At 34.2% G+C, this 20,637-nt stretch overlaps 1 protein-coding gene and 1 long non-coding RNA gene across 2 annotated transcripts; one reads left to right on the forward strand and one right to left on the reverse strand.

The window, feature by feature from the left end:
* Nucleotides 1-6,298: 6,298 nt before the first annotated feature.
* On the reverse strand, nucleotides 6,299-7,766 carry LOC149416322 (uncharacterized). Its single transcript, XR_016303688.1, has 3 exons — nucleotides 7,632-7,766; nucleotides 7,014-7,272; nucleotides 6,299-6,479 (listed from the first exon to the last, which is right to left on the reverse strand). It is a non-coding gene; the product is annotated as an uncharacterized LOC149416322 (long non-coding RNA).
* Nucleotides 7,767-11,727: 3,961 nt separating this feature from the next.
* Nucleotides 11,728-17,611, forward strand: LOC149416323 (uncharacterized). The gene is made up of 4 exons (XM_089642126.1): nucleotides 11,728-11,852; nucleotides 13,202-13,398; nucleotides 14,871-15,020; nucleotides 15,575-17,611. The coding sequence occupies exons 2-4, from the start codon at nucleotides 13,248-13,250 to the stop codon at nucleotides 16,234-16,236; spliced, it is 963 nt and encodes a 320-aa protein (XP_089498252.1). The 5' UTR covers nucleotides 11,728-11,852; nucleotides 13,202-13,247; the 3' UTR covers nucleotides 16,237-17,611.
* Nucleotides 17,612-20,637: the final 3,026 nt, after the last annotated feature.

Below are 20,637 nucleotides of genomic sequence, written 5' to 3' on the forward strand. Positions count from 1 at the left end.
AGCAAGATTTTAAGTAATTACTGTTTTAACAATATGTTATCATTCAATTTTGAGCATCCATTATTTTTTATTCGTTGTATTTTGGTCAAAAATGTTATTGTACGTTATTGTTTAGTATCTTGAATTTAACCATAAAAAGTGTTATTTTCCCCTTTTATATTTTTAACAAACACATCACATATGTATAAAAAAATATTTATTTTTCGTTCTTTGTACTGCAGTTATGGAAATAAAATTAAGTGTGCTACAAAATATAAAATATGGACCCATTGTTTTATTTTTTTCCCAAATCACGAAATCAAATTTTTTTCAAAACTTCCGGCCATTTTAGCGAGCTAATAGTGAAAACCAATTTCATTTATTTTTACGTTTTCGAATAGCTACAGATCGTACGCAACTTTTGAGACCCCAGGCGTTTAAAAATAAGGCAATTTTTTTTCTCTCTATGGAGAGCGACACACGCTACTACGAGTGCCCAATAAAATATAAAACTTTCCCGACATAATTACTAATTCCCGATGATCTCAAACTTTGCCCGTGGTATTGCTCTCAGGTGCAAAGCTTTCACTTAGAACAAATTTCACTTCGTTTCATTTTTACACTCAAAATAAATATGACATATTTATCAAAATATACCACTTCGCGGCCATTTTACATCGTACTTTTTGCCGGGAACTTGATTCCTGCCAACTACCAACCTCTCCACAATAAACCCAAGATGTTTGCGCTCGGTGCTAGGCTGCTCTGTGCAGTCTGCGCATGAGCGTTTTCACAGGCGGGTATTCAAAAAACGTTTCTCTACTATATACCTACTCTGTGGTTTCTCACGTGTAGTCAATCAAGACAGATCTGACATATCTGAGAATGTCAATTACTACATTACGGCCTTTTCCGTCACTTTTATTCATTCACGAGTTTGTTAAAGATGAATGGGAAACCATTAGGTATTTGCAACAGTTAAATGTCCTTCCGAAAACTAAATTGTGTCCTTCATGAAAAGACAAGGTGTTGGTTTGGACCAAAACCAGCTCTTTAATTTGGATGTCGGAAGATGGTGAAAAGAATTAAAAAAGCTTCTAAAGTGTGTGACACTCGAATCACAATGCGCCAAAACACCTGGTTTGACAACTCAAAGATGCCAATAGGTACAATGATAAAGCTTACGTACATGCTTGTACGTTGCAAAGAGGATCTCCAAGACATCGCTCATGAGCTAACTCTGGACCGTAACACGGTCGGCATATGGATGAAGTTTGTTCGGCAAGTTATGGAGGAGTGGGCCATGACTGACATGGAACCAGTGGGGGGTCCAGGAAGAACAGTCGAAATAGACGAATCCAAATTTTGAAAACGAGAGTATCACCGTGGACATCGCGTGGAGGGCCAATAGGTGTTTGGCGGCATCGAGCGCGTAGGACAATATTCCCGGCTCTGCACGGTCCCGCCATCGACTCCATCGGGAAATAATCATAACGCCTTGGCCCCGGCCACCGTCCCTGGCCAGCGCTACACCGGATCACAGCGCCCTGATTCCAGCGCATCTGACCAGCGCTATATCCGCGCACTTAGAGCACGCAGCATCCTCCCTGGTCTTTGCACCTCTCGTACAACCGCCTACAAGGTCCACTGCACCTTCGGATTTCCTGTCAGCACTGGAGTACCCGAAGACCCACGTTCTTCGCCAGTTCCTGACCAGCAGCGGCGTCGACTCACTGACCCGCGCTTGACCAGCACATCATCGCCTGCATCCGGAGTGTTCAACATCAATCCTAAGTCATCTCTCATCACGCCAACCTGACTCAATAAAACACTGTGACCTTCACGACCTCTTTCATTTCGTGCCCCTCACCAGATCCCTAAAAATATAAATAATAAATAACATCGGACCACATCTGTAAACATCGTGTTTCATCGTTGACATTTATCTCACGCAAGGCAACAGTCGGGTTTCACAATTCAGGTTTAATGCACAAAATCATCCTCCCTTTCTCACAATAAATTAATATAAGCCTATGAAAAATAATCACAAAAATAATTTTACAAAAGAGCGAATTAGTTTTCAAAATTTTCAATGGTTAAACGCTGTGTTACAAGCCGGCATAACGAGGGTGTTTTTATTGCGTGGTAAGGTATGTGTTAAGTATATATGAAGTTACTCCAGGAAACAAGAAAGAACGTTATTTTATAAGCAATAATTATTAACCTAAAACACTCATCCACATCTCCTGAAAAATCTCCTGATAAAAGATATATGACGCCAACGGGACTTGAACCCGTGTCCTTTCGATTTCCGGTCGACAGCTCTGACCACTGAGCTATAGCGGTTTCTCTCTTATCCGCGAAATAATTCAATATATTCTAGTGTTTCATTCAACAATTACTGCTTGTTACATTTTTTTCTGCTTGTTACATTTTTTTCCACCTGAAACAACCAACAATATTTTATATGAGAAAGGCATTGTAAGTGCTAACTCTCTCACTAGATGGTGTCGAGACAAATTGTCTACATTTTCGGTGAAAATACTAGAACTTGTCAAATATATTAAAATTATTATTTTATAAGCAATAAAGCAAAACAATTATTTTATAAGCAATAAAGGCTAATAATTATTGCTTATAAAATAATTGTTACCCTTTGTGCTATGCATAAAAAATCTTGTCTTAAAACATTAGTTTACCAAAAAAATAATAATTAAGAAAGAACGTAATCCACGTATACCAATAGAACAAAACAAGTGGGGACAAGGTGATATCCAAAATTACTATCCTTTTTTTATATAAGCTTTAATACTAACTTTATTGGATCCAGTCAAAGGGGCGATGGTGAGAAGTGTTGCAGTGCGCATTTATATATAATTATCTAAAGTTTAAAAAATGAATTGATGCAATTTATAGAATTTATTTATTGAGAGATACAAAAGAAAATAAAATTGCATGTTAGAAAGCTTTGCCTGTCCAACTAGGAAAGTTACCCGTTCCAGGACAGACAAATTGACAAGTGTAGTTCATATTATTCCTTAAAAAATGTACATAATTACATAACGACAAAAATCATTTTTCTCTGCAACTAAGTTGTGCAATGAAGAAAAATATATATCTATGTATATATAAACTTCAAATTTTTTATTTTTACAGTAGTCGTGGCTTTGTAAAGATTAACATGGTAACATATATTATATTCGGATTTACAGTATCTCTTATACTGTAAATCCTTTATAAGTTAGGTATTTAGTAGTTACGAAAAGTAAAAATAGAGATTTTTTATTTTTAGTTGCGACAAAGCAGAAAAGTAACGTTGTAGCGTAAATTATATTCGGAATTTACCGAAATAACATACTAACATATAATGTATACGGATTTACAGTGTATGAGGTAAGTAAGTAGTATTGAACGGTGTAAACCAGGTACCTGATAACATGTTGGCATAACCTGGTAGCATTAAGATTAGATTATACCACACAATTGCCAGTTCATATCTTTAGACGTAGTAAGCCTATTTGCTAAAGATTGAATTTAAAATTAGTTTTTCAATGTAATCCATGAATATTTCGACAAGAAGTGGACTGAGGAGCGATCCTATTGGTAATCCGTCGTTTTGTTGATAGAATTTATCGTTAAACTCAAAGTAGTTGGTTTCCACACAAATTTTAAATAGATCGAATAGGTATTTTTTAATAACTGGGTTTATATTAGATTCGTCTAAAATATCTTCAATGATTTTAAGGCATTCTTTAATAGGGATATTGCTAAAGAGGCTATTTACGTCTAAAGATATGAACTGGCAATTGTGTGGTAGATTTATGTTTTTTATTTTATTTACAAGTTCGAGAGAATTTTTAAAAATTTAATTCGTTCACCCCTACTAGATATCTTGAAACCTAGTGCAAATATGAGTGCATTATGAAGTACTTAATAATGCTATTAAAATAACCCTATGAGTCATCGTTTGGGAATATCTAACATAAAGACCTTCAGTCAAATTTAAACATAACAGTAAATGGAGAAACTTTACTTGGGTAGTAACCATTAATAATTACTAACATTTTACTCAGAAATCAATTAAGAAATCAGTAATTGAAATTAAAATACCTATCTAGAAATAATATAAATGTATCGTCTGTAAGTCGGCTACCCACAGTTTGATAATGCCTTTAGAGGGCGAAACAGCTGTCACGCGTAACAATGATTAAACAGCAGAACTTTTTAAAAGTAAACTGTTTTTATAAACCCAATAACAATATTATTGAATATATAAAATTTAAAATGGAGTTCTACAAATTAAACTTTAGAACAGTAAATAAAATAAACTATATCGGACCGCATTTGTAGACATCGTGTTTCATCATTGACATTTACCGCACGCAAGGCCTCAGTCGGGTTTCACATTTAATTTAATTAAAAAAGCGAAATAATTTTTGAAACTCACGGTATAACGTTGTGTTACAAGACGGCATGACGAGGTTATTTTAACGCGGTAAGGTATGTGTTAAGTATATATGAAGTTACCCAACGAAACAAGAAAGCACGAAATCCACGTATACCAAGAGACCAAAACAAGTAGGGAGAAGGTGATACCCAAAATTACTTTCCTTTTTATATTAGCTAGTTATAATAGTCGAACTTCTAACGTTTAAAACGTTTTTCTTCATTTCGAGTCAGCATGCAGTCCGTCAAATATTTTTTTTTATTACATGAATAGTTGCACTTGGAACTTGATAAAGGTTTCTCTCCACTGTGACTCATCAAATGTATCGTCAAATAATTATTTTTAGTACATGAATAGTTGCACTCGGAACACATGAAAGGTTTTTTTCAAGTGTGAGTCAGCATGTGGCCCGTCAAATATTTCTTTTGAGTACATGAATAGTTGCACTTGGAACACGAAAAAGGTTTTTCGCCACTGTGAGTCAGCAAGTGGCTCGTCAAATATACCTTTCGAGAATATGAATTATTGCACAAAGAACATAAAAAGGGTTTTTCTCCAGTGTGAGTCCACATGTGGCTCGTCAAATATCTTTTTTGAGTACATGAATAGTTGCACTTGGGACACGAAAAAGGTTTAACTTCAGTGTGAGTCAGCATGTGTCTCTTTAGAAAGAACTTTTGAGAACATGAATAGTTGCACTCGGAACACGAAAAAGTTTTTTCTTCAGTGTGAGTCAGCATGTGTCTCGTAAGGTAGCACTTTTGAGAACATGAATAGTTGCACTCGGAACATGAAAAAGGTTTGTCTCCAGTGTGAGTCAGCATGTGGCCCGTCAAATATCTCTTTTGAGTACATGAATAGTTGCACTCGGAACACGAAAACGGTTTTTCTTCATTATGAGTCAGCATGTGGATCGTCAAATATTTCTTATTAATACATGAATAGTCGCACTCAGAACACGAAAATGGTTTTTCGCCACTATGAGTCAGCATGTGGCTCGTCAAATTACGCCTTTGAGTAAATGCATTATTGCACAAAGAACATGAAAAACGTTTTTCTCCAGTATGAGTCCACATGTGGGTCGTCAAATTTGTCTTTTGAGTACATGTATAGTTGCACTCGCAACACGAAAAAGGTTTTTCTCCACTGTGAGTAACCATGTGTCTCATCAAATTGTTCTTTCGATAAAATGAATAGTTACACTCTGAACATTTAAAAAGTTTTTCACCACCGTGGATCAGCATATGGCTCGTCAAATATTTCTTTTGAGTAGATGAATAGTTGCACTGGGAACATTTTAAACATTTTTCTCCTCTGTGAGTCAGCACGTGGCTCCTCAAATATTTCTTTCGAGAACATGAATAGTTGCACTCAGAACATGAAAAAGGTTTTTCACGGATGTAGGTCAACATGTTCCTCGTGAGAAGGCGCTTAATTGAAGACGTATAATTGCACTCAGAATATGAAAAAGATTTTTCACCACTGTGAGCCAGCATATGGCTCGTCAAATTTCCCTTTTGAGAATATGAATTGTGATGCTCCGTGGTTTCCACTAGTTGTGTCTTCAGATCTGACGGTAATTTGAAAAAAGGGATTATTAGTAGGTTACATGTGACATAAAAATAAATAAATAGGATCCCAAAGCAACAGGTGACTAATTTGTGCCTTGCATTTATTAATACTTTTGAATTAAAACGCCGAGTTACAAATGGATTAACGATATAAAAACAATTTAATTAATAAATAGTGTTTGCAACATATTATGTACAGAATTAAGAAATTATAATTCTAACACAAACTTTTCATAGATTTTAGTTTTTGCTACTTTTCATCTGAAAAAATTCAGCATTTAATTTTTTTCTACATTGACTGGACTACTAAGAATGAAAAAACACTATACCTGCTGTCTTGATAGTTCTTTCAAAGCGTTCTAAGCACTCCTTTTTAACATCCGGCAGGTCTATGTCAATTTTCGTATATTGAAATCCCCCTTTATCTTCTTCTCTTGGTCCAAGCTCCGCCTTGATGGTAACAGACTCTATATTAAAGCAACCTGAAAAACAATACAACAAAGTATCTTAACCGTCAATGTACAAAAAGGTTTCTTTTAATTTAAAAAAAAATTTAAAATTAAAATAAAATATTAATGATAAAAGATAACATTGATTAGCCACACAGGAGCAAGAATAGGGTGAACAGACTTAAAGCTTAATTTAAGAAATAATAAATGCCAGATGTCACTTCAAGAACCAATTTTTCAAGAAGGAAAACTATTTGCTCTTGACGACCTTCAGAACACGGATTTATTGTTTAAAGTCAATGGAATGATATTTGGTTTTATAAATATTTATGTAAATTTAGTTAATAGACACGAAAATATGTGAAAAACAGATGAGGTGAAACCACAAAGAAACGGGAATTTATTGTCAGCAATACATGAGTTAAAAGAGTGCTGTAGTTTAGCAGTTATCGCAAAAATATATTTTTAAGTAAATACATCCTCTCTGCACGACATTTCGAAACGGACATGGATTGCGAACTTCCGAAATAAACATTATAAAATATATATGTAAGCAATGCAACTAACCGTCTGTCCGAGTACTCTCCTCATATTGTAAACATCCCTTCTTTATATCTGGAAGGTCGACTACTATATCCGTATACGGTATTTCATCTGCGCCTTCTTCTTGGGTCCCTGGTTCGGTCTTGAAGGAAACAGTCTCTTGATTTGGTAGATCCATGGCAATGTTGTCGGTTTGGTAATTGGTTCTAGCCCAAACAGAACATAGTTGTGACGGAACCCTACATTGTATGTGCTTCTAACATTTGGTTTCGCTTGTAATATTCTGTAAAAACAATGAAATAGTATACATAACAGATTATTGGAAATTAGAGTATAATTAGGTTTGTACCTTGACCTTGTAGTTAAAACATTTGAAAACGGTTGAAAAAGTCGTCGTCAATGGTCAGATAGCTCTATATTTATAAATAAATCGGTATAACCGTTCCGCTTTTAACAAAATATCGGTAATCTGTGGTTTTTATAATCGGTGATTATATTAATCAATGCCTCCAAAACAGTTTTGTTTAATTTTTGACAGTTCCTTACAAAAGACCAAACACATTTTCTAAGGCTGCCGTTAGGCTGGGTTTACACTTGTAAGTAAAATTTACGACTTTCATAAAATTTTGATAAGTTACTCACAGGAGCGCTTGCATGTGCATCCAACTTAAAGTAAATAATGCTCACGGCAGTTGTTTGGAAGTTCAATTTACGAACTTCTCACAGAGACCACCTATCTATAGATTGATAACACCACCCTCTTTCCATACGATTTGTTTCGTCAAGTTTTAACCATAGATCTGGCAAATTTTAAGACACCACGCGTCTGTGACGTCATACTACACCATCGACAAAGGAAAGAGGAAATTTAAAAAAAGGCGCAACCATAAACAATATAATTCTGCTTCGGAACCTACCGAAAACCCAATTCATTGGCTCATTTTCTGAGGACAGCGTTTTTAATCAAAAGGAAGCTGAAAAACTAACTCATAATTACATGTACAGTAATTTTATTTTTTAAATAAAATTATTGTATAATATAAGCACAAAACACATTTATAAGGTGAATTTAGAAGAAATAACTGTGTCAATATATAGGTAACTAGCTGTTGGAAATGATAGTTATTTTCTTTCAACATCCAACGCAATTGAAAAAAATTTTGTCAATAAGGCAGTTAACGATTCAACCTACTGTTTTAGCTGTATTAGCGTCTAATTACATTATTATTTTTTTTTGTTTCCCTCTTACTTAGAGCATTACTTATCTTATTACTTAAATATTTATAAATTTCAAATATAAATAGCAAGTATATACTTTTGTGATACTTTTTAGTTTTAAAATCTTTATTATGCCTTTTTGATATTTTTAACTTAATGAATAGTACCTACACAACATAAAGAATGTAACCGTGTAAACAGTAAAGTAAATTTAACAATAGGTTATTGTTAACAATACATATTGGCACCTGATAAATAAATAGGGTATAATGATAACAAATAAAAACACCAAATACAACAAAATAAATTTAACACCTCAACTCCGGTGATGGGTCTGATTTGACCCAGTGTTTTTTTTAAATAAAAGTTTTTGCCGCAAATATCTCGTTAAGGGTAATTCCCTTTTGTCTATTCTTTCATGAAATATTTACCAACATTTCGCCTCAAATATGATTAAAATCGGACACGTTTTAAAAAAGTTATTAGAATAATTGTGTATAAAAACACGCAAAAATTACATTTCTTCTCAGTTGAATTCGAGCAGCCGACGAAACAGCATATCTCTTGCTCTGTCCTTCCGTCTTTGTCTCTCACAGTCCCGCGCAGATGTTGTCAACCATTCGGGCACATTTCTAGTATTGTGTTTTTCGTTTGTGACTCTGTTTAAAAAGCCTTTTAATTTCATCATTTCAGCCGGGTCAATCTGGACCCACCATCGCCGCATGTGTTTTATTTTGAACCTCCGGGTATTACGTGAAAGAAGGTGTTGAGAGAATATCCATTATGATGTCAAGTATGTAATAAAAAAGTAGAACTATTTATAAAATAAACTAATTTGACTTTTTTTTTATTAACACTAGTCGGTGACTGAAAATGGGCTGCAGACTAATACGGCCAAATTGAATAATGTAAACGCCGCATCAGAAAATATTTGGCTTAACATTACAAACGATAACAATATTTGACTTATATATTTATTTTTTCATTATTATTCTACTACTCATATAGAGATGTCAATAGAAAATGAATTGGCAAGGATACACCATAAGCATACAATGGACCTAATTTGATGAGGAGCATGGCAGTACTACGATATTTAAAATACGCTTATAGGAAAAAATTGTTGTCCTAATTGGTTTTACCCTCTTAAAATAAATTAGTAACGACAACCATTTCTTCATATATTCAGCATATTTTAAATGTAGCAGTACTGCCATTTTCTTCATGGAGTCAGGTCCATTGTATGGTCGTGTATCATTGCCAATTAATTTTCTATTGACATCGGAACACCATGCATTAATTATAAATGGTACAGTAATTTTGATTATGAATTGAATCAAATTTTTATGTTCGTTACAATTAAGCCAATCAAAAAAATTATGTATTTGGCATTGGTTTCTTTAATAAAGGGCACAAGATATAAATTTTTGCAATTATGATTTAGTACATACTCGACGAAATAATGAATTTCAAGAGCGTTGATAGCAAATTTCTTAGTGGGACAATTTAAGCAAAACCTCTCTGTGGGACGGTACTCGCTTGCTAGGATTAATGAATTTGTAGGATCATTTGAATCACCTATACAGGATATTTTACATCTATGTTCTGCCATCCCCTGTGCAGCAAGAGCAACGCTGCTGGTTGCAGAGAAGACATGACTGGGTCCTGCACTTATGTCTGGAAAAAAAATCAGTTCTTGAAGAAATTGAAGTAAAGATTGACACATTAGTAATCAGACGAACAAAACTAACAATACTATTCACTTTTAAGTAATATAAAACAGATATGTACCTTCATTTTCTACTAGCATCCCTTGTACAGCATCGGGTACGCTACTGGTTGAGATGTTACGCTCTGAAATAAATATTATTATTACATTAACCGAATTAACAAAACATATTATTATTATAGGCTGATGCAGTATAGAATACCTTTTAGGGTGTAGTCATGATCTTGGAGGGCATCAAAATACGTGCTGTATGATCCTGGTGGAACACGGATACTGTCTAAAAACGAAAATAAATTCAATTCTTATGTAAAGTTAAGTTAAAAACTCCTTGGGCAATTTTCTGAAATATTCTTCATAATCAAAAAGCGATTTTATCTGAAACAACACGAAATTCGAAAATATTTTAAACCGAATCTACCTTAGCTTAAGCGTAAGCTTTATTACCTTCTCCCCACTTGTTTTAGTTTCTTGGTATACGTGGGTCACATGTTTTCTTGTTTCGTTGGGTAACTTCATATATTATACTTAATACACTCTTGTAATGATACGTCTTGTAACACACCGTTACACCGTGATTTTCGAAAATTATTTCGATTTTTTTGTAAAAAATATCGTTGTGAATATTTTTCATTGGCTTAAGTTAATTTATTGTGATTAAGAAGGTTGATTTTGTGCATCAAATCTGATATGTCAGTATGTTCAGTAATTCAAGTATAAATGGAAGGAAGAACTAACACTATTTCTACCACGGGGTACTGGGGTACCCCGGAACACTTGTGGACGCGAATGCACTTGCGAGGCGGTCACGGCTTACTGACGTACTTACGCGCCAATTATCGAGAGTAGATTAGCTAGAGCGATTTTTGCAACAGTGCAATATTGTTAAAATTGTTGATATTTTTAACACCAGTGGGGTACTCCAGTACCCCAGGTAGGGTTTAAGAGTTAAGAAGGTTGATTTTGTGCATCAAATCTGATATGTGAAACCCGACTGTTGCCTTGCGTGTAGTAAATGTCAACGATGAAACACGATGTCTTCAAATGCGGTCCGATATTTTTTATTTTATATATTAATGATTTAGTTAATGTCGTAAAACACCTCCAAATAAAATTATTTTCCGATAAAGACTAACGGTACAAACCCATCAACGCCAGACATCGCCTATGAGGTAGATTCCCACTCCTTAGAAAGAAACAATCTGCACTACATGAAATGCTGGAGGACGTATTGTGGACAGATCTCACAGAACATATCTACGATCCTGCTTCTGGAGGGTTTCTCCAGTGAAGAAACCGACGATAATTTCTCGCTGTGTGAAATTTGGTACCTTATAGCGGTGATGTTTTATACTAAATAAACGATACATAACACAATTTCACTTAATAAATACTCTTAATAATCACTTTACAAAAGTAGCCCTGAATCAGGTACTATTAAAATATGTTTATTGTTTTTATTTATATTGAGAGTAATTATTTTTTTTATATTTTAGCAGGAAGTGTTTCAATGACGTGAGCGCAGTGTATATTCGTATAGTAATATAATATGTACCACCGGACCACCGTTTTATTTATTTTGCGCGACGGCTATGCGGAATTCTCCCGAATCATACGATTTGAAATTGCTCAATCACAGGGCAGAAACCGTCCAAACGATAGCGTTAAAATATTTTCAGATTTATGTAACATTTTTATCAAAATATCTAAATAAACATACAAAAAAACTCAAATTATTAGATAATTTACTGTCTATGACTTCATTATTGTCTATGTACAACTTAGCAATATTTTTGACACATCCTTTCTTCACTGCCAGTTGTTCCATCATGTTTCCAATCTGTAACTCTACATAATACCCCTTTCAACGTTTAACCCGCGCAGTTAAATTTATCATCCCATACAGGTGATAGTTATTGGTAAGTAATAATATTCATATTTATTTTGGTAGCAGCCGTTATTCCAATTGTAACTGAACGACCACTGATCTTTAATTTGAGCTATGGCAGGTTAAAACAAACAACCGCGATGTAGTTTCTATATGTTATACCTAGTTTCTTATGCCAAGTTGTATGATTAGAACATAAGTAGAATAATTAGATGTCAACCTTGACTTAAGCACTATTAAAGTGAGACAGCAACACTGTTTAAATGCTTCCATGATTCCAAGTCATCAAACTGACAATTCAACACACCTCTTAAAAATCACATAAGGTCAATAATAGTGATGAAACAAAATTTAGGCTAGATATTTAACCTAGTTTTTGCATCACTTTTCATGGCTTTCCATCCTTTCCCTTTTTAAAAAATGAATGTTGAGTTTTCATTTTGATTAGTTATCCAGTCACCAAATTAAATAAATTTATGAGCCGTTTTAATTGCACTAATGATACAGAAATTAAATAAAAATAATTCATTAAATTTGCCTACCATTTGCGCCAGTGTGCTTATAAATAATTTCAAAAGTATGCAATCATACAAGATGGTTGCCAGGCATTTGGATATGGCTTCAATGCCATTCATAAAAAATCGCTATAATGCTCTGTCCAGGGCTTTTAGTTTAATGCTACGGTATATCTGCTCACTCTTTCTTCCTCTAATCCAAGTCTCTGATTGCTTATACGTCAGTCATAGTAATATCCATTGTTCTCATATCGTGTATTGACAAAATCCATTATGGAGTACGAATGTAAAACGAATTCTTTAACAATACACTCATTAATACAAATAACATCTACGCAGCCGTCTGTAAATACGTGGCCATATTAAATTAGCGGATTACGGTGTTTAGTTTGCATTGATTAAAATACTCACATAAATAATATATGGATTTCTGATATTCTCTTGAAAGCGGAAAAGGTTATACCGGTGTATCTTTAGAGATAGATATTGTAATGTATTATTTGTTGGGTTATTGCACGATTGGTGGCGATTCTCTCAAATTTCAGTTATTTGTGAAAAATTCAAACATATATTCAATTTTTTTTTATAGAATAAGAAAATTTCTGATTACTGAAAATAGTACTATCCAATACATATTTGCATGCCCTAAACTAAACACTTCAGTTTCCGAACACCACTATACCCACTAAGGTAAATATTACTTTGGAAAATCACCAGCAGAAGCATTAATGATATAACACTTTCAAGAAATATGTTAGAGATATCAGTAACAAAAAAAACTGTTCCCCTATCTGTCTGAAAAAAACTTTAGAAAAAATAAATAAATTTTAAGGTCATTCGCTTCCATTATCACTGATCTTTTCAGGTATGTTTGTTTTGGCTTGAAGCTATCGCTACCACAGGGCAGTGCCATGGATCTACTAAATCCAGATAATGTTTCCATCAAGACGGAACCAGGGCCCCAGGAAGAAGACGGTGAAATACCGTACACGGATATTGACATTGACCTCCAAAATGTAAAGAATGAATGTTTGCAATATGCGGAGAGTATTCCGTCAGCCAGTAAGTTGCATATGCTAAAAATTTAGGACATTAAATTTGGATGTTGTAAATTCATGACCGTTTTGAAATGTCGTGTCGAAAATTTATTTGTGACATGATTTTAGTTACATTCTTTATTGTACGTTAAAAATACACATATATTGATGGAAGAAAACATCATTCCTAACTACCATACTCCACATTGAAAGTGCTCAAGAAAAAACGTTTTTTAAGCTGAAGAATCGGAAGAATCTTTGAAGCGGACATCTTGGTGTCTCTTATTTCTTATATAAACCCTATAAATATCATATCATGTAAATTTTTATATTTACCTATTTTGAAAGTTATAGTTAATTTATTTTATTGTTAAGGAACATTTACAGACTATAAACATGAAAAAAAAAACATATGTCAACAGTCCACTTAAAAATGTTCACATCATGCACAGTTTAAGTGTCATTTTACACTGTATTAAGAAAAGATAACAGTAAAACGTGAACAAGGCAAAAAAAGAGTTATAATTTTTTTTTTTTTTAAATCATATAGATGTGATCTAAAAAACAAAAGCAAAAAAAAAGAAAACAAATAGAGAAATAAAAAACAAAGAAACATTCACAGTTAATAAAAAAAGACAAGATACATTCACAATCTATTGCTAATTTGCTTTTTAAAATAAGCGAGACTATTTGCATATATATCTATGTAGTTACACTCAATAGAATTGTACAGACGACAAATTCGAGACAATGGATTGAAGTATGCTATATTGTTCTTAAAAAATTCTTGATGGAATAAATTCTGCCTTCTTAAATTACGTCCATGAGGAACTTCAATAAGAATATTGCTCAGACAATGAGTTGCTTCAAGCTTGTCATGAACAATTTTGTGTAGACATATTAAGTCAGCACATTGTCTTATTTTATCCAGGGTCGTAAAGTTAAAGTTTTGGAGTCGTTCCTCGTAAGACTGGACTAAATGCCGTACATTTAGTCCAAGTTTAAATGATAACAATCTTAGATTTTTTTTTGTGCAGATTTAATAGTTTTTGAATATTTCAAGTAGTGTGGGTTCCAGACAACACTCCCATATTCCAATTTGCTTCTGACCAATGAATGGTACAAGGTTATATTGGATTGGGGATTATTGAATGGCTTCGATATTCTATGTATAAATACAATTATTTTCAAAGATTTACTCGTGATATATTATCAATATAACATATAATCAAACAGAAAAAGATATTAAAATAAACAAATAACGGTCACAACTTGCAATTGAACCCTGGATCTCTTGTATTACTGGGACAGGCGTCCTCAATAAAAACAAGTCTTCAAAACGTTGTGTTAATCCTGAATTCAGTGACATTTATCTTTTTATTTGTCTCGATCTTGTTCTGTTTCATGTTTTTATTTTATTTAAATCTTTCTACTAAAACAATTACGTTTTGATGTACATCAATTATCGATATAAATATTGTTATTTTGTTTATCCAGGTAGCATTAATTTGGAGACAGTTACCATCAAGGCGGATCTTCGACCCCGAGAAGATGAAGGGGGATATCCTTACGTGGAGATCGACATTGACCTGCCGGATATTAAAAAGGAATGCTTAGAACATTTCGAAAGAATTACCCACACAGCAGGTAAAACCGATTATTGAGAACACGTCAAACAATTCGTGCTCTCCAATGTTTTACGTTTTTATGAATTCAAAGTGCTTATGTTATCTGGTATCACTCTGTTCTCTCCGGTATGGTTTAGCAATGTACGTATATTTTACAGGTTGCATAAATGTGCAACCTGTAAAAAAGGCGTTAACCATCAAGGCGGATCTTGTACCCCGAAAAGATGAAGGGGGATAAATTTCCGTGGCCTTCGCGATGGTAAAAAAAAACTACTTGGAACGCTTTGAAAGCATTTCCCAGACTGCAGACCAAACCACATTTTTATGTAAGTTTTAATAATTCCAGCTGCTTGTTTTGAAAAACAAGTTATTTATTTGATTTTCTAAACATTACCGGTTTCGCTTAGTACAAGCATTTTCGGTTCCATGATAAATCGACACACTGACGATTTATCACACATTTTAAAAATGTGATAAAGCTAAACAAGTCTTATAACCTATTTACGCTGTACGTAGGTTATAAGACTTGTTTATACTTCCTATATACGTATTTTTTTCCTAATTTGTCGACAGATCTCAAGACGCATCCTGTGGAAAAACCATTATTTTTCTGTTCTCAAAAGAGCCATCTGACGAGCCACATGCTGACTCACAGTGGAGAAAAACCTTTTTTATGTTCCGATTGCAACTATTCAAGTTCTCGTAAAGGCCATTTGAAGGACCATATATTGACTCACAGTAAGGATAAACCATTTTTATGTTCCGAGTGCAACTATTCATGTTCACAAAACAGATATCTGACGCCCCACATGCTAACTCACAGTGGAGAAAAACCTTTTTCATGTTCCGAGTGCAACTATTCATGTTTACAAAAGAGATATCTGACGCACCACATGCTAACTCACAGTGGAGAAAAACCTTTTTCATGTTCCGAGTGCAACTATACATGTTCTTCAAACAATTATTTGAAGAGACATATGCTGACCCACATTGGAGAAAAACCTTTTTCATGTTCCATATGCAACTTATCATGTTCTCAAAAGAGCCAACTAAAGAGCCATATGCTGATCCACAGTGGAGAAAAACCTTTCTCGTGTCACGAGTGCAACTATTCATCTTCACGAAAGAGCAATCTGACGCGCCACATGCTAACTCACAGCAGAGAAAAAACTTTTCACGTTTCGTGTGCAACTCTTGAAGTTCACAAAAGAGCTATCTCACGCGCCACATGCTAACTCACAGTGGAGAAAATCCTTCTTCATGTTCCGAGTGCAACTATTCCTGTTCTTCAAACAAAAAATTGAAGAGACATATGCTGACCCATAGTTCATAAAAACATTGTTGATGTTCCATATGCCACTTTTCATTTTCTCGAAAGAGCCATAAAAGGAGCTATATGCTCACCCACAGTGGAGAAAAACCTTTTTCATGTTTCATATGCAGCTTTTCACTTTCTCGAAAGAGATATCTGACGCACCATATGCTGACTCACACTGGAGAAAAACTTTTTTCATTTTCCAAGTATAGCTATTCATCTACTCGAAATAGAAGTTTGTCACAACATATGCTAATTCACAAAAAGGAGTAACTTTTTTCATGTTCCGATTGCGACTTTTCTCGAAACGGAAATTCGATAAGATATATGCTGACTCACAGTGTAGAAAAACCATTTTCATGTTCCATGTTTAACTTTTCATATTTATGAATAAAATGAACAGTAGAAAATAACCTTTTTCCTGTTACGAGTGCCACACATTGATTTACTTGGGAAAAACCTTCCTCATGTTCCAACTGCAATCATTTTCTACAAACGGACGACTTAAAATTCACTGCTGTTCCCACGGTGGATCCTGGCTCGTGTGTTTATAGATATATATACATGTTAGATATTTTGAAATGGTATGTTTAGATATTTATGTATATTTATAATACATATATATATATATATATACACATTTAAGTATAATTTATTTATATTTTCTGTAATTTTATAATTTCTATAATATAATTTGTTCATTGTGAATACAAATTAAAATGAGATAGATTTTAACCACAATCAGAAATCGAAGGGATAACCTAAAAAAATGACATTACTTGTTTATGAGTAGAGCTAAACACGTTTCTCGATTAAACAGCCCCTTTTGGGTATTTAACTTTGACAGTTCTTTTAACGCATTTAACGACTTAAATTTTGTGGTGTAAGACGCCAAGTCGACTTAATTCATATATTGTGTTTTAAATGATATTTAAACCAAATTTAACTTATGGTGCAAGCCGCCCTAAGACTATTGTATTATAATTGTATTAAAACATTCATTTCAAGCTGTTTTTTTATTTGATAGTTCAATCTGCCATCTGTTCCAACTGCTCAAAGCTGTAGGAGTAAGACGATTGGTCGCGTAACTCCTAGCGATGGGTCACGTTTTATTTTATTAAGATAGCGAGTTACTGTAGCAGCTCAATATTTTTCTAAAATAATTCCTGATGTAAAATAGTAACCGTTCAATTAACGTACGATTTACCGAAAGTCGTACAAACAGGGCTCATCAAAAAGAACTACTTTATGAACGACTCATCGCTACTCCATACTGAGCTGAATATATTTATTGATTAAGGCGATGCACTACGTAGTAATTTAAAATCATGTGTTTTTGGTTTGAAAATTTGGTCGCCTTTCTATGTTTCAGATGCTTTAATTAAAGACTGCGAGTAGAATACATCTTGGCCTTTGAAATAATCGAGTATTTTTTAGAAGTCTTCCCTTAACCTTCCAACAGAAGCAACAAAACTACTTATCAACTCTTACGTAGTCTCACGTCTCGATTACTGCAACGGCATTTATTCCAGCTTTCCAAAATATCAAATTGACAAACTTCAATCAGTGTTTCATGCAGCAGCACGGCTCATAACCGGGTTTCTAAATATTTGCACATTTCAGAACACCTTCGTAACCTTCACTGGCTCAAGTGCCCTGAAAGAATCCAGTACAAACTGTGCTGGATGGTGTTTAAATCCATCAATGAAATGGCCCCACCCTACATCTCTGTACTATGCGTCCCGGAAAATACTGGTCTGAGGTAGTCAACTCTTAGATCAGCAACATCATCAGCTGTAGGCCGACTGATAGAACCTAAGCGCAAGCCAAATACTAAGTTTGGTGATCGCGCTTTCGGAGTTTCTGGGCCGAAGGCTTGGAATAAACTCCCTCCGGAACTAAGATCCATAACAAGTCCAACAGAATTCAGGTCTAAACTAAAAAATACCTTTTTAAGCTGTCGTACCCTTAAATTAAATATACCATTCATAAGAAAATGTCCAGTTATATTCAATTTTCCAATTAAGTCCTAAATCCAGTATCTAAATTTCGCTAACAAAAAATTATGTTAATTAAGTGTTAATCTCAAGTGACCTACCAGGTAAGTTTTGTACTGTATATTATCTCCATAAATAGTTAGTAATAACATAGATCACTCTAGAAATGTATAATAAGTTTGTATTATAAGTATTGTACTGTATATTATCACTATCGGCTGAAGACACGGTTTGGACCCGGCGCTCTAAATCTAGTCTTGTCAAATTACACATGGGTACAAAATATATTTACAATCGCAATCTCACCAAAGAAGAAACTGATTCTTGTGCTTGGTGAGCGAGTTACACTAGTTATAAGGAAAATAGAATAACATTATGCAATAGGTAAGTATATATATAATAAAAATAATTGAAGCTTCTGGATTATTTATTTTATTTTATAGAAACAAATAGTACTCGATTTACAGAGATGAAACAATATACAGGAATAAGATACTTCATGTTGTGTGCCTATGATATGTTCAGACGCGGCCCGTGACTGTAATTACCAGCAGTGCATTTCACTTTTAAAATGTACCTAGTCTGTAATTTAGGTGGAGCAAATTAATGAATGGGAACACCTACTGTAATTCATTCTATCTTCTAAGTTATATTTGTAAAATAACTGATTAAATAATACAAAATTATCTTGAAAATAAAGGACACTCAATTCATCGTTGAAAATATAGCGAAACAGTTTGATTTCACCGCGAACGAGTTCCAATGTGTTAATGTTGTTGCGTTAACATTGAACATTAGTATTTCTAAGCGAATCCATTCCAAACGCATTGGATTACGCATGATCAAAGTGATGCAAAATTCACTCGCCGTCAAAGCACTTCGATAATGCACGGATGGGTTATGTATCTGCACTGCTCTAACACGTAATTTGACGTTAAGAGTGTAATCTGTCTCGCTCATGTCACCGTTTCGGCTACTTCGGGATGTCTCGATACCGCCCGACGCTGTTTTAGTAGTATGGTAAAAGTTGGTTTTGTGCATATCGGGGTATGCACGACCGCTTGCTTTTGCGCGGGATTTTTTTACTAGAAGATAGCTCAAATAATGACCTGACGGGAATTACGAATTTCTTACATCGATCACTGGGCCACAGATGTCGTTGTAATTTTGTTATGTGGAGATTGAAGACAAGCAGTGCAATGCACAAATGCACGTACCAAGGAACCGCCTCTGGATATGTTTCCTTGTAATGTCTGCTAAGTGGTATGTTTATTCCTTAATTACCAGGTGACTTGTGTAGTTTATAGGTGTGTGTGTGACGCGTGTAATGTATGTTTGAGAGGGTGTGTGTGTGTGTGTGTCTTTAGGTATGTATGCCCATTGAATACTTTAAATTATTGACATGATGCCACGTTTGAATTTGGGCAGTGGATCCGAAAAATTGTCAATGTTAGAGTTAAGACAAATATTATTTAGAGTATGAAGAGCTCGGTTAATTGTCGAATTAGATGCTGCATTTGTTTTATAATTTAGCGTGTGGAATAGCACTGTATGTCGTGTACGACTATTATTATCTATATGTGTAGCTGTACATATATGAGTACCTGTACGATTTTGTTACTGTAATATACCGCAGTGGGTACTCGAACGGTAGAACTCTCCAGAGGTACCGTCAATATTTTTCTCTTAGACTGGGCCTTTATCTCCAGTCTAAGATGCTCCTGGAAATGGGTATTTTCCAATAATACACGTTAGGTTCTACTGTCAGTGGAACTTGATAACTCCTAGTTACTCAGTGAATGTAGATACAATGATTGTAGATACAATCACTGAGTAACTAGGACTAGCTCAAGGAGCGGGAAGTTATCTCCGGCAATCCCGAAGTCTTGCAACTAACCCAATCTTACTACCCACCAGCGAAAGCTGCACAACACTTCAGTTACATAATAAATAATTATAAATTAAGAGAGTAATTAAAAACATCTAAATAAAGTAGAGTTGAATATAGACTGATAATAAATATTAAGAAAGTGAAAAACGGGCAAGTATTTAGTTAATTATTCCTGACAAGTATAACTTCATTTTGGCGATGTCTTTTAATTTCTTTATTTCAATCAGAAGGTTGTTGAAATACATTATTCCTAAATAGATATAATTGTTTTGAATTAGTTTGGTATTTTGATGTTAATATTTTTTGATAGCTGGGTTTTAATGTTTTTGATGATATTATGTTTGGAAATTTGGATAATTGCATTTTTCTTGAAGATATCCTTTACTCGGGGCACCCTGAAATCTGCGAATAGCGTTTCTGTTGAATTTGTGGA

The sequence above is a fragment of the Hesperophylax consimilis genome, chromosome 17 (genome assembly GCF_061612785.1).
Source record: "Hesperophylax consimilis isolate HC1 chromosome 17, BYU_Hcon_1.0, whole genome shotgun sequence".
Lineage (NCBI taxonomy): Eukaryota > Metazoa > Arthropoda > Insecta > Trichoptera > Limnephilidae > Hesperophylax > Hesperophylax consimilis.